This window comes from Oncorhynchus masou, chromosome 27 (genome assembly GCF_036934945.1).
Source record: "Oncorhynchus masou masou isolate Uvic2021 chromosome 27, UVic_Omas_1.1, whole genome shotgun sequence".
Classification (NCBI taxonomy): Eukaryota; Metazoa; Chordata; class Actinopteri; order Salmoniformes; family Salmonidae; genus Oncorhynchus; species Oncorhynchus masou.
Window position 1 is genome coordinate 33,599,543 of NC_088238.1, and position 13,444 is coordinate 33,612,986.

Consider the following 13,444-nt stretch of genomic DNA (forward strand, 5'->3'; position numbering starts at 1 on the left):
AGAATCCTAGCACTATGTTCACTACTACAACAGGCAGAAGGAATCTCACAGCTTGAGAGTGTTTTTTGTTCTTTGGTACTGTGGCTGTATGGAAGCGTAGATGTAATATTCTACACCACACTTTGAGTTACGATCGGCACACTGTGTGTGTTTGGCAGAGCCGTTTTCTTCCATGGTGGTGACTGTATCTAGTTCATTGTGATGGTGTATTCTCTGTGGATCCATTATCTAGGCCACACTGGGAAGAGAAAGTGAAGAGAGAGGGGAGTAAGAGGTGAGAGGGAAGGGAAAGATAGGGAGGAAAGGCCCTCTGTGAGATCTGACTTTGTTCTGGGAAAAACCCCTCTCCCACACCAAGGAGAGAGGACAGAAGAGGAGAAGACAGGAGAGGAGAGAATGTGAGAAGAGAGGAAAGGAGAGAAAGTGTTTGCTCACATTTACAATCTTACCTCCTTTCCTCTCCCCTCTCCTTTTATTGTTTTCTCTCCGTGCAGTGAGAGTGTTACCCAGGACCAGCAGGACAGTAATGTCCCTGGTTAAGTCACAGTTTCACAGACCAGTGCCTGGTGTTGCAGTGCCTTTTCTTACTCTACATGGGGTGGGGCTGTAACTGTACTGTGTGTGTGACTTCATTCCATTCAGGTAAAATCTATTTCTTGAGTAGCACAGTAGAGGATGATGGGTAATGTAGGTCAGGGTCCTGGGGGTCTGCCACATGTTCAGCGGGTTGTCATGGTAATGCTGTCATAACCAAACAGTGGCGATCTCATTTGTGAGCCGATCATAGAGACGTGCTTGATATGTTCATTAAATTAAATGTCTGTACGAACACATCTCAAAGATAACGAGAGGGAGAGGAGAGAGGCAATGAGAAGAGAGAAGGGGGATACTATCAAATACATTTTTACTTTTCATGTTGTTTAGCAAATGTTATTGTGGGTGTAGCGAAATGCCTGTGTTTCCAGCTCCAGCAGTGCAGTAATATCTAACAACTCACAGCAATACGCAGAACCTAAAAGTAAAATAACAGGATGAGCAATGTCAGAATGCCATAGACTAAAATACATTAGAATAGAATACTGTGTATACATATGAGATGAGTAAAGCAAAAATATGTAAACATTATTAAAGTGACTAGTGTTCCATTATTAAAGTGGCCAGTAATTTCAAGTCTATGTATATGGGGCAGCAGTCTCTAAGGTGCAGGGTTATGTAACCGGGTGGACGCCGCCTAGTGATGGCTATTTAACAATCTGATGACCTTGAGATAGAAGCTGTTTTTCAGTCTCTCGGTCCCAGCTTTGATGCACCCGTACTGACCTCGCCTTCTGGATGATAGTGGGGTGAACAGGCAGTGGCTTGGGTGGTTGTTGTCCTTGATGATCTTTTTGGCCTTCCTGTGACATCGGGTGTTGTAGGTGTCCTGGAGGGCAAGCAGTTTGCCCCCGATGATGCGTTGGGCAAACTGCACCACCCTCTAGAGAGCCCTGCTGTTGCGGGCAGTGCAGTTGCCGTACCAGGTGGTGATACAGCCCGACGGGATGCTCTGAATTGTGCATCTGTAAAAGTTTGTTGGTTTCAGGTGCGCCTTCTTCACCACACTGTCTGTGTGGGTGGACCATTTCAGATCGCCAGTGATGTGTACGCCTAGGAACTTGAAGCTTTCCACCTGCTCCACTGCTGTCCCGTCTAGGTGGATAGGGACGTGCTCCCTCTGCTGTTTCCTGAAGTTCACAATCAGCTCCTTTGTTTTGGCGACATTGAGTGTGAGGTTATTTTCCTGGTCCCAGGGCCCGAACCTCCTCTCTCTCTCTGTCTTGTCATTGTTTGTAATCAGGCCTAGTTCTGTTGTGTCGTCTGCATACTTGATGATTGAGTTGGAGTGGCGTGTATGGCCATGCAGTCATGGGTGAACAGGGAGTACAGGAGGGGGCTGTGCATGCACCCTTGTGGGGCCCCTGTGTTGAAGATCAGTGAAGTGGAGATGTTGTTTCCTACCTTCACCATCTGGGGGTAGCCCATTCAGGACCCAGTTGCACAGGCCAGGATTCAGTCTCAGGGCCCCAAACTTAATGATGAGCTTGGAGAGTACTATGGTGTTGAATGCTGAGCTGTAGTCAATGAACAGTGTTCTTACATAGGTATTCCTCTTGTCCAGATGGGATTGGGCAGTGTGCAGTGAGATGGTGATTGCATCGTCTGTGGATCTATTGGGGCGGTAAAAAAATTGTAGTGGGCCTGTAGTGTCAGGTACGGTAGATATATTCCTTAACTATGCTCTCAAAGCACTTCATGATGACAAAAGTGAGTGCTACGGGGCGATAGTCATTTAGTTCAGTTAGCTTTGCTTTCTTGGGTACATAAACAATTGTGGACATCTTGTAGCAAGTGGGGGCAGCAGACTGGGATAGGGAGAGATTGACTATGTCCGTAAGCACTCCAGTCAGCTGATTTTGATTTTGGGATGCTATCAGTGATGCTCCCCATCCCGATCCGGGATTGTAACTAAGCCTCAGGCTCATTAGGGATGCTATCAAATAATGTTTGCCGGTAGCATCTTTTTCAAAATATGTTTTGAACCATAGGGTTAACACGCTTAAATGTCTTACTCACGTTGGCCACATATGTCTTGTGTCTGAGCCGTTGAATTGCTATTCCACTTCGTCTCTATAGTAGCGATGTACCGATATTACATTTTTGGCCGATACCGATATCCATTATTTTCCTTGCCTAAAAACACGATACCGATATTGAACATTTTTGCGGCATTTTACACGTAGAGTGTTTTCTTTCGAACGTTATATGCAGTCCCTGAAATAGCGCCACCATAAGTGTAAGAGGTTAGCCCGGGACTGGGTTAAATAGTTAACAGACTAGTGCTCGACCAGTCGGCGAACGCCAACATCACCCACGACAGAGAATGGTTGATTGTAAAGGGCAATGAATTCCATTATCTTGGCTTTAATGGATTTTGCCCTTGAGTTGTCTCGCTGAAATGCTGTTACTCATTCAAATGACTACTCGACTTGTTGACTGCACAATCCACACAGCAGACATTGTGTGGGCTAGGTTATGAATGCTGTGTTGCACGTGTAGCGCAACATTTTATGTGGTGGCATTACATCATGTACCTATGTTATATTGGTATGCACCGTAGCTTTAACATCGGCGTTAAATTAGACATTGGGCGATACCGTTGTTGGCATTTTTAGCTAATATCGGCCGATTCCGATGTGTTCGCCGATATATCGTGCATCCCTACCCTATACTGACGTTTTTCCTGTTTGATTGCCTTACGAAGGGAATAACTACACTGTTTGTATTTGGCCATGATTCCCAGTCACCTTGCCATGTTTGAATGCGGTGTTTCACGCTTTCAGTCTTGCGCAAATGCTGCCATCTATCCACGGTTTCTGGTAGGATAGGTTTTAGTCACAGTGGGTACAACATCCCCTATACACTTCCTGATAAACTTAGTCACCGTATGTTATGTTATTCTCTGAGACTACCTGGAACATATCCCAGTCCACGTGATCAAAACAATCTTGAAGCGTGGATTCCAATTGGTCATACCAGCATTGAATAGTCCTTAGCACGGGTACTTCCTGTTTGAGTTTCTGCCTATAGGAAGGGATGAGCAAAATGGAGTCGTGATCAGATTTGCCGAAGGGAGGGCAGGGGAGGGCCATGTAGGCATCCCAGAAGTTGGAGTAGCAGCAGCACGAGTACTACAGTCAATGTGTTGATAAAACTTCTGTAGCGTTTTCCTCAAATTTGCTTTGTTAAAATCCCCAGCTACAATAAATACTGCCTCAGGATATGTGGTTTCCAGTTTGCCTAAAATCCAGGGAAGTTATTTAAGGGCCGTCGTGGTATTGGCTTGAAGGGGAATATACACGGCTGTGACTATAACCGAAGAGAATTCTCTTGGGAGGTAATACGGTCGGCCTTTGATTGTGAGCTATTCTAGGTCAGGTGAACAAAATGACTTGAGTTTCTTTATGTTATCACAATCCCACCATGAGTGGTTAATCATGAAACATACACCCCCGCCTTTCTTCTTCCCGGAGACTTCTTTATTCCTATCTGTGCGATTATATTGAGAACCCAGCTGGCTGTATGGACAAAGACAGTATATCTCGAGAGAGCCATGTTTCTGTGAAACAGAGTATGTCTCTCTGGAAGGAGATTCTCGCCCTGAGCTCATCTACTTTATTATCCAGAGACTGAACATTAGTGAGTAATATACTCGGAAGTGGTGGAGGGTGTGCGCGCCTCCTGAGTCGGACTAGACGTCCACTCCGAATACTTCTTCTCCGCCGGCGGTGTTCGGATCAGCATTTGGAATCAGTTCAATTGCCCTGGGGGGGTAACACAAGAAAAACAAAATACTGCAATAAAGAGCTGCCATATCTGTCAGTGCCATCTTGCTATTTACTCTGTGAAACAGCTCTTGTCTCTTCTCCTGTTTTTAAGGAGCAAAGGGCTGATGTCAAACTTATATCGTCTAATCGGGAGCGGCTGTCTGAGTGGGATAAATACTCCTACCCCCAAAAAACTAGATGTTGGACGGTTGCTATGGTTACCGCTGTAGCTGAGACATTCCATCACTCGGGCCGAGTGAAGAGGACAGAGGACCGAGCCAGGCCTCGCTGGGGCTTGGTGACTGGGAGGGGGGCGTGACTTACACGTGACAGACGGTGCCTTTCTCTCTCTCTCCCCATCTCTGTCTTTCACTATCAATACAGTTCAATTCAATTTGCTTTATTGGCATGACCTAACAATGTACTTATTGCCAAAGAGTACTTCTCTCTCTGTTTAAAAGAGCTCTGAAAGGCTTTTAGAATAATTAAACCTCTCTTCTCACACTCATCTATTCCTGTCTGTCTCTCTTTCCCTCTCTATTTCTTCCTCACCTACTGGGGACAGTCAGCCAGCCAGATAGACACCTGCTCTTATGGTTCTGTTGGTGCTTTGGTCTTTTTCCCATTTTCTTTTCTAAAGAGAGATTTGTCTGGCCTGGTGTCAGATCTCTCTCCTCCCCCACTTGTTCTCAGATGTCAGGTTTGTTATGCACTGTGACTGATGGCCCTCACACTGGGTGAATCTCAGGGGCATTGGCCTTCTGTCCTCCTTACCCTCCTGGGGAGAGGAGATGAGGTGACAGAGACACAAAGAAACTTATTTGATCAGATCTGGAGTCAGTTCTCAGCAGTTTTTTGGCAGAGCCTCGGCCAGTCCCCGGAGGCTAGGCTGGATGCTGGGGAGCATCTCTGTCAGCTGCTTGGTCTCGGTGTGGCCAGTGATGGGTGAAGGTGTTGGCTGCCAGGGAGACCTTCACTTGGGGGTTGTTGAAGGGGATCACTGTCCCCTGGTTCGTGAATATTATAAATGAGGACACAGTACTTTTTGAAATGAGGATACAAAGATGGCATACTTTTTGTGATCATGTCACAAATATTTGTATCCACACAAAACTGGTCAATACCATGTTGATGCAATTGTGCCATAGCAGATTTGGGTCAGTTATCACTTGTTGCTAGGTCAGATTTGGGAGCCATTTGTTTAGAGTTAAGATTGGTGGTGGCTGGAGCCCACCGTTGTTTGGCTAGTTGAGCTGGTCTACACAGGAAGGCCCAATAAGAACATATTTGCTTGACAATCACCGGCTGACAAAATGTAATGACCGATACTGCCCTGATGCTGACACACACACACAGGGGGAATCCAGGGGCCCATTACACACACAACAAGGACCAAAGGGACCGTTTCAGTGATGTAACCAGCCAACACAGTCTGGCTAAAATATTTATCTCCTGCTATGATGAAGGAAGCCTGGTTTAAAATGCCGTCACGACCATGCAGACCCTATTATAGCCTCTGCAGCTTTTAGACTTTTACACACACACACACACACACACACACACACACACACACACACACACACACACACACACACACACACACACACACACACACACAGGAATGCATCCACACATACACTCACTGACAAAGTGAGTGAGTCAGTGAGCAACATGGGTAACAGGAAACAGGAAGGCATGGACACAGACAAATCAGTGTTCCCTCCTGTCCTACAGCAGACCAAAGCCTCTGCTGAACCCTGGGCTTTAACGGGATAAAGTGGAACATGTCAGAATTTCCTGACATTTCATCACCTTTACACAGCTCAGTACGTGTCAGGGATAGTTCAATGGGACATGAACCAGCAGGTCAGGAGGAGAGAAGGGTAGTTATCTCTCCCTGCAGAACCTTTAACGTTTCCAAGCCATGGCAGAGAAGTCACTTACTGTATCTCATCTCACGTTCTGTCACGATCGTCGTTGTAATCATACTCAGACCAAAGCGCACCGTGGAATCGGTTCGACATCTTTTATTTTAAGGAGAACCGAACAACAAAACAATAAAGAATAAACGATACGTGACATTCTGTAGAGCTCACAGGCATCAACACAAAAAAACAAGATCCCACAAAAACCCAGTGGGAAAAGGCTGCCTATGATCCCCAATCAGAGACAACGATAGACAGCTGCCTCTGATTGGTAACCATACCAGGCCAACATAGAAATAGAAACATTAGAGTACCCACCCTAGTCACACCCCGACCTAACCAAATTAGAGAATAAAAGGCTCTCTCAGGTCGGGGCGTGACACGTTCCCTCACTCCATCCATCCCCCCCATTCCTTCATCGAATCCTGATCTTATAGGATGAATGGATATGTGTCGGAATCACTCCAGCAAATTCACTGAAGAACAGCTCAATTATATTGGAGGTAACTGTATTACCCAAATCCCCTGCTTTAAATTAGTCAATCTTCCCAGCCCTATTTGATAAATATTCTCCAACTCCCAGAGTGAAGTATAAATGCTTTATGACTGGTGCAAGATCTGTCTCTGGTTGTGGAGTTAACCTTAACCCCCACCCGCCTTGAAATGCTATTTTGTTTGTAAACGAGTCATTGATTGGGTAGGGGCTTAGGGGTAGTTTCGTCTGTTTACTGTTTAATTCATAGTTTAATTGACTGAATCTCTAGGGGTTGGGACTAGGGGGTTGAAAGGCGGCCCCATCCCAAGGGAGGTGCACAGGAGGTGTTCTTGATCACCGATGATGCCTTCATTATAAACCCCCTCCTGAGTATCAGGATATAGGAGGTGTTACTGATCACTGATGATGCCTTCATTATAAACCCCCTCCTGAGTATCATGATATAGGAGGTGTTACTGATCACCGATGATGCCTTCATTATAAACCCCCTCCTGAGTATCATGATATAGGAGGTGTTACTGATCACTGATGATGCCTTCATTATAAACCCCCTCCTGAGTATCATGATATAGGAGGTGTTACTGATCACTGATGATGCCTTCATTATAAACCCCTTCCTGAGTATCATGATATAGGAGGTGTTACTGATCACCGATGATGCCTTCATTATAAACCCCCTCCTGAGTATCATGATATAGGAGGTGTTACTGATCACCGATGATGCCTTCATTATAAACCCCCTCCTGAGTATCATGATATAGGAGGTGTTACTGATCACTGATGATGCCTTCATTATAAACCCCCTCCTGAGTATCATGATATAGGAGGTGTTACTGATCACTGATGATGCCTTCATTATAAACCCCTTCCTGAGTATCATGATATAGGAGGTGTTACTGATCACTGATGATGCCTTCATTATAAACCCCCTCCTGAGTATCATGATATAGGAGGTGTTACTGATCACCGATGATGCCTTCATTATAAACCCCCTCCTGAGTATCATGATATAGGAGGTGTTACTGATCACCGATGATGCCTTCATTATAAACCCCCTCCTGAGTATCATGATATAGGAGGTGTTCTTGGTCACTGATGATGCCTTCATTATAAACCCCCTCCTGAGTATCATGATATAGGAGGTGTCACTGATCATAATGGATGGGGCTTTTAAACAGCACTGTCAGTGTGCATTTCATGGCCGCCTCTCTCCCTTACCTTAATCTTTCTCTGTCTGGTAATTAGCCTGAGAAGACGAGACCCGTTCCACTCTGTAACGGCTGCTACAGCAATCCCTCGTTTACAGGCCTCATCTGCTAGCCAATCAGAGCATGACGCTCATGTCTCTCTTCCCAAATGGCACCCTATTGACCAGAGCCCATTGGGCTGGTGAAAAGTAGTGTAATATTAAGGGAATAGGTTGCCATTTGAGACGCAATCCTGTCTGTCACGCTTGTATCCTGTATCTATCCCCAACGGTGTTCCCTGCCTTAACTAACGAGAGCCTTAATGAGCCAATCAGCTTAACGAAGCAACATGGTGTCAGTTTTACTTATTCACACCTCGCTCCCTCCTGTTTGTTTCCTCTTCACAGAAATCTGCTGGACATGGATACCTTCTCCAAATCAGACCCAAGTAAGATCACTATGGTTTTCTGTTTATTTGTTTGTTTCACAATGACACGGTAATATCTGTTCCATAACAATGTTTCTGTATAAATGGTGAGTGTGTGAGTGTGCCTGGGGGCTTCCTGAAGCTTCGGCTCTACTGATTAGCCAAAACATCTCCAACAAGCATTCTATCCTTTCAGCAGGATTGGGGTCCATTTCAATTCCAGTCAATTCAGAAAGTTTACCGAATTCCAACAACAATTCAAATTCTTCCTCCTTGAAAAACTATGAAGAAAATTGGAATTTCAGTGTACTTCCTGAATTGAAACGGAATTGACCCCAGCCCTGCTGTTCAATCATTTAACCCCTCTCTATGCCCTAATCCAAGACCTAACCTGTCTTAACCCATCCTCACACTCCGTATCCAACCTCCTCTCTCTGTCTGGGCCCATTTTCCCAAAAGCGTCATTACAACCTTCGTATTAGCATTGGTAGCCCATTACACTCGTACCCATATACGGGTTGAAAATGGCAGATTTGGGCACTGATAAGCCCCTAAATTGGAACGATGTGGCTGTACAGTAAAATGAACAAGCTTTCAAATGATGCCCAACTAACCCCGATTGTGATTTAAAATGGGCAGTTTTTGGATTGTGTAATGTGTTACTTTTATTTTAAAAAGTCCGTTAAGAAATTATTTTTTACAATGATGGCCTACCCCGGCCAAACCCAGACGACGCTGGGCCAATTGTGTGCCACGCTATGGGAGTCCCAATCACAGAGTCCCAATCACAGCCGGATGTGATGCAGCCTGGATTTGAACCAGGGACTGCAGTGATGCCTCTTGCAGTGAGATGCAGTGCCTTAGACCGCTGTGCCACTTGGGAGCAACAACAACAGTAATTGTGTGATGGCAGTGATGCAGGGTTGTGTTCCAAACAAAAAAACTACAAGTGTAAAAAGCCTCTTTATAGTTGAAGAATCTTGTTTGAGTCATAAAGGAGCATGGAAATGACTTAGGAACTTTGGAGAGGTGTGTGGCCTCTTGGAAACACCAATTAGTCCCTCTCACTCAAACCTTTGTCATTACTTTGTCTTATGTTGCATCTACCCCACATTTTTCAGGAATATTATTGTAATCTGACTGAATGTATCCAGAGTATTTTCATTTAAAAAAAATGTAAAATTCACATAAAATGTACAGTGGAATATTTGGATTCAGTCTTGTGTCAGGTGAACTGTTGGGTTCTCCAAACTGTTCCTTTTCAATTACTACCATGCTTATGTATATGCTTTTCATATTTCTTCTTTAAGAAACCTTTAAATGTAGCCCGATCCATTTAGGCCAATTCTCACTCATGTAAAGGGTTAAATCGCGAAGCTGTTTCCCAAAACTGTAAAAGGCTTGTTATTTACTGACTGCTTCAGACCACTCGTAGAAGAGCTAAGTGAGCCGTTGGATGCTTTGGATGCCGAAGATCTCCTCTAAACATAGAATAAAAAAGTGCTTCAAATGAAAACTGTGGGTGACTGCATTAACCAATTAACACAGTAGGCCTATAGGCTACAAACAGGCCTACATACACTGAGTGCACAAAACATTAAGAACACCTTCCTAATATTGAGTTGCACCCCCTTTGCCCTCAACACCGCCTCAATTCGTTGGGGCATGGACTCTACAATGTTTCGAAAGCGTTCCACAGAAATGCTGGCCCATGTTGATGGTTGAATGTCCTTGTGGTGGACCATTCTTGATACACATGGGAAACTATTGAGTGTGAAAAATCAAGTAGCATTGAACTTCTTGACACACTCAAACCGGTCCGCCTGGCACCTACTACCATACCCCATTCAAAGGCACTTAAATATTTTGTCTTGCCCATTCACCCTCTGAATGGCACACATGCACAATGCATGTCTCAATTGTTTCAATGCTTTTAAATCCTTCTTTAACCTGCCTCCTCTCCTTGATCGACACTGATTTGAAGTGGATTTAACAAGTGACATCAATAAGGGATCATAGCTTTCACCTGGATTCACCTGGTCAGTCTGTCATGGAAAGAGCGTTTCTAATGTTTTTCACACTAAGTGTATTTCAATCATATTGAAATCAATTTCATGTTCAATCAATGTAGTTATATTTTGCTAATTGTACAGCTATAGTGTCTGTAATTCTTGCCTTATTATATTTCATGATGTGCAACAATGTGCGCATTATGAGCCATCTCCATATTTGCAACCGTAGGTGATAATATCTCTCTTGGAACTGATACGTCGTCAGTATTATGCAATAATTATAATGTTAATGTCACACCCTGACCTTAGAGATCCTTTTAATTCTCTATTTTGGTTAGGCCGGGGTGTGACTAGGGTGGGCAATCTAATTTTTTCCTTTTTCTTTGTTTGGCCTGGTATGGTTCCCAATCAGAGGCAGCTGTCTATTGTTGTCTCTGATTGGGGATCATACTTAGGCAGCCCTTTTTCCCACCTTAGTTTGTGGGATCTTGATTTTGTATAGTTGCTGTGTAGCCTGCAGAACTTTACGTTTGTTTTGTATTTTGTTGTTTTTCGGTGTTCATTTTAATAAAAGTAAGATGTCCGCCTACCACGCTGCACCTTGGTCTCCTCATTCAAACGATGAGCGTAACAGTTAAGCTGACATTTGAATGGGGAAAGCTGATCCAAGAGCAGCGCTGCCTTTCTTTTCGAACACTATCACTATCGACACATGCCCAGAGGGGTTTGTTTAAATGTGGAAGACACATTTCAGTTGAATGCATTCAGTTGTACAGCAGACTTGGTATCCCCCTTTCCAACAACCCACTTAGTGAATCGGAGCCAATGCCTTTTCAATGTTAGTCATCTGTTGCTGGATGAATAACATTGACAACGGATGATTCTTTCACAAACAATCTATCTTATGATGGATACAACTCATATCCATTAACATGCCATACAACATGGATTACACATAAAGGTGTGAATCACTCCCTACTTTTACATATTTAATTTATTTTTACAGTAATTGTGTGAAGAACAAGCAACACGGAGCATGCAGACAGAGAAACATACTGTAGAACAAGCAACACGTAGCATGCAGACAGAGCACATACTGTAGAACAAGCAACACGGAGCATGCAGACATAGAAACATGCTGTAGAACAAGCAACACGTAGCATGCAGACAGAGAAACATACTGTATAACAAGCAACACGGAGCGCGCAGACAGAGAAACATACTGTAGAACAAGCAACACGTAGCATGCAGACAGAGAAACATACTGTATAACAAGCCACACGTAGCATGCAGACAGAGAAACATACTGTAGAACAAGCAACACGTAGCATGCAGACAGAAAGATACTGTAGAACAAGCAACACGGAGCATGCAGACAGAGAAACATACTGTAGAACAAGCAACACGTAGCATGCAGACAGAGAAACATACTGTAGAACAAGCAACATGTAGCATGCAGACAGAAAGATACTGTAGAACAAGCAACACGGAGCATGCAGACAGAGAAACATACTGTAGAACAAGCAACACGTAACATGCAGACAGAGGGAAATACTGCAGAACAAGCAACACGGAGCATGCAGACAGAGGAACCTACTGTGCAACAAGGAACACAGAGCGCGCAGACAGAGCAAGGCAGAAAAAACAACAAAACACAAAGCATAAAAGCAGCAGTTCGGCTAAAGGTCAACCCAGTGTTTTCTTAATGCTTATCTGGAGGGTCACGTGAAACACGGGAAAATGTAATAAGGCTTTGGGAAAATCATGCTTCTTGAATGTTATTCATATCAGTGTGATGTTATGCATGTCAAATCAAATGGTATTGGTTGAATACAACAGGTGTAGACTTTACAGTGAAATGCTTTACTTACGAGCTGTTCCCAACAATAGTTAAAAAGTAAGGAAAATATTTGCTAAATACTGTAAAAAGGAAATGGTAACACAATAGTAACAATAACAAGGAGTACCAGTACCAAGTCAATGTGCATGGGTAACAGGTAGTTGAGGTTATACAGTATGTACATGTACAGTAGGTAGGAGTAAAATCAGGATATATAATAAACAGAGTAGCAGCAGCTTGTGTGTGTTGGAGTGTCAGTGTCAGTTTAGTATGTGTCTGTTGGAGTGTCAGTGTAGTATGTGTCTGTTGGAGTGTCAGTGTAGTATGTGTCTGTTGGAGTGTCAGTGTAGTATGTGTCTGTTGGAGTGTCAGTGTAGTATGTGTGTCTGGAGTGTCAGTGTAGTATGTGTGTCTGGAGTGTCAGTGTACTATGTGTCTGTTGGAGTGTCAGTGTAGTATGTGTCTGTTGGAGTGTCAGTGTAGTATGTGTCTGTTGGAGTGTCAGTGTAGTATGTGTCTGTTGGAGTGTCAGTGTAGTATGTGTCTGTTGGAGTGTCAGTGTAGTATGTGTCTGTTGGAGTGTCAGTGTAGTATGTGTCTGTTGGAGTGTCAGTGTAGTATGTGTGTCTGGAGTGTCAGTGTAGTATGTGTAGTGTGTGTGTTGAGTGTCAGTGTAGTATGTGTCTGTTGGAGTGTCAGTGTAGTATGTGTGTGTTGGAGTGTCAGTGTAGTATGTGTCTGTTGGTGTCAGTGTAGTGTGTGTGTTGGAGTGTCAGTGTGTGTGTGTTGGAGTGTCAGTGTAGTATGTGTCTGTTGGAGTGTCAGTGTAGTATGTGTCTGTTGGAGTGTCAGTGTAGTATGTGTCTGTTGGAGTGTCAGTGTAGTATGTGTGTGTTGGAGTGTCAGTGTAGTATGTGTGTCTGGAGTGTCAGTGTAGTATGTGTGTTGGAGTGTCAGTGTAGTATGTGTCAGTGTAGTATGTGTGTTTGGATTGTCAGTGTAGTATGTGTCTGTTGGAGTGTCAGTGTAGTATGGAGTGTCAGTGTAGTATGTGTCTGTTGGAGTGTCAGTGTAGTATGTGTCTGTTATGTGTCTGTTGGAGTGTCAGTGTAGTATGTGTCTGTTGGAGTGTCAGTGTAGTATGTGTGTGTTGGAGTGTCAGTGTAGTATGTGTGTGTTGGAGTTGTGTAGTA

At 44.0% G+C, this 13,444-nt stretch overlaps 1 protein-coding gene across 2 annotated transcripts in view; it reads left to right on the top strand.

Annotated features, from left to right (window-relative positions):
* LOC135516055 (copine-8-like) overlaps nt 1-13,444 on the top strand; it is a 121,416-nt gene that overhangs the window by 22,561 nt on the left and 85,411 nt on the right. For both annotated transcript variants that reach the window (XM_064940050.1, XM_064940051.1), the window contains exon 2: nt 8,380-8,420. In XM_064940050.1, coding sequence (XP_064796122.1) covers nt 8,380-8,420 — 41 coding nt within the window. The remainder of the gene's footprint in view (nt 1-8,379; nt 8,421-13,444) is intronic.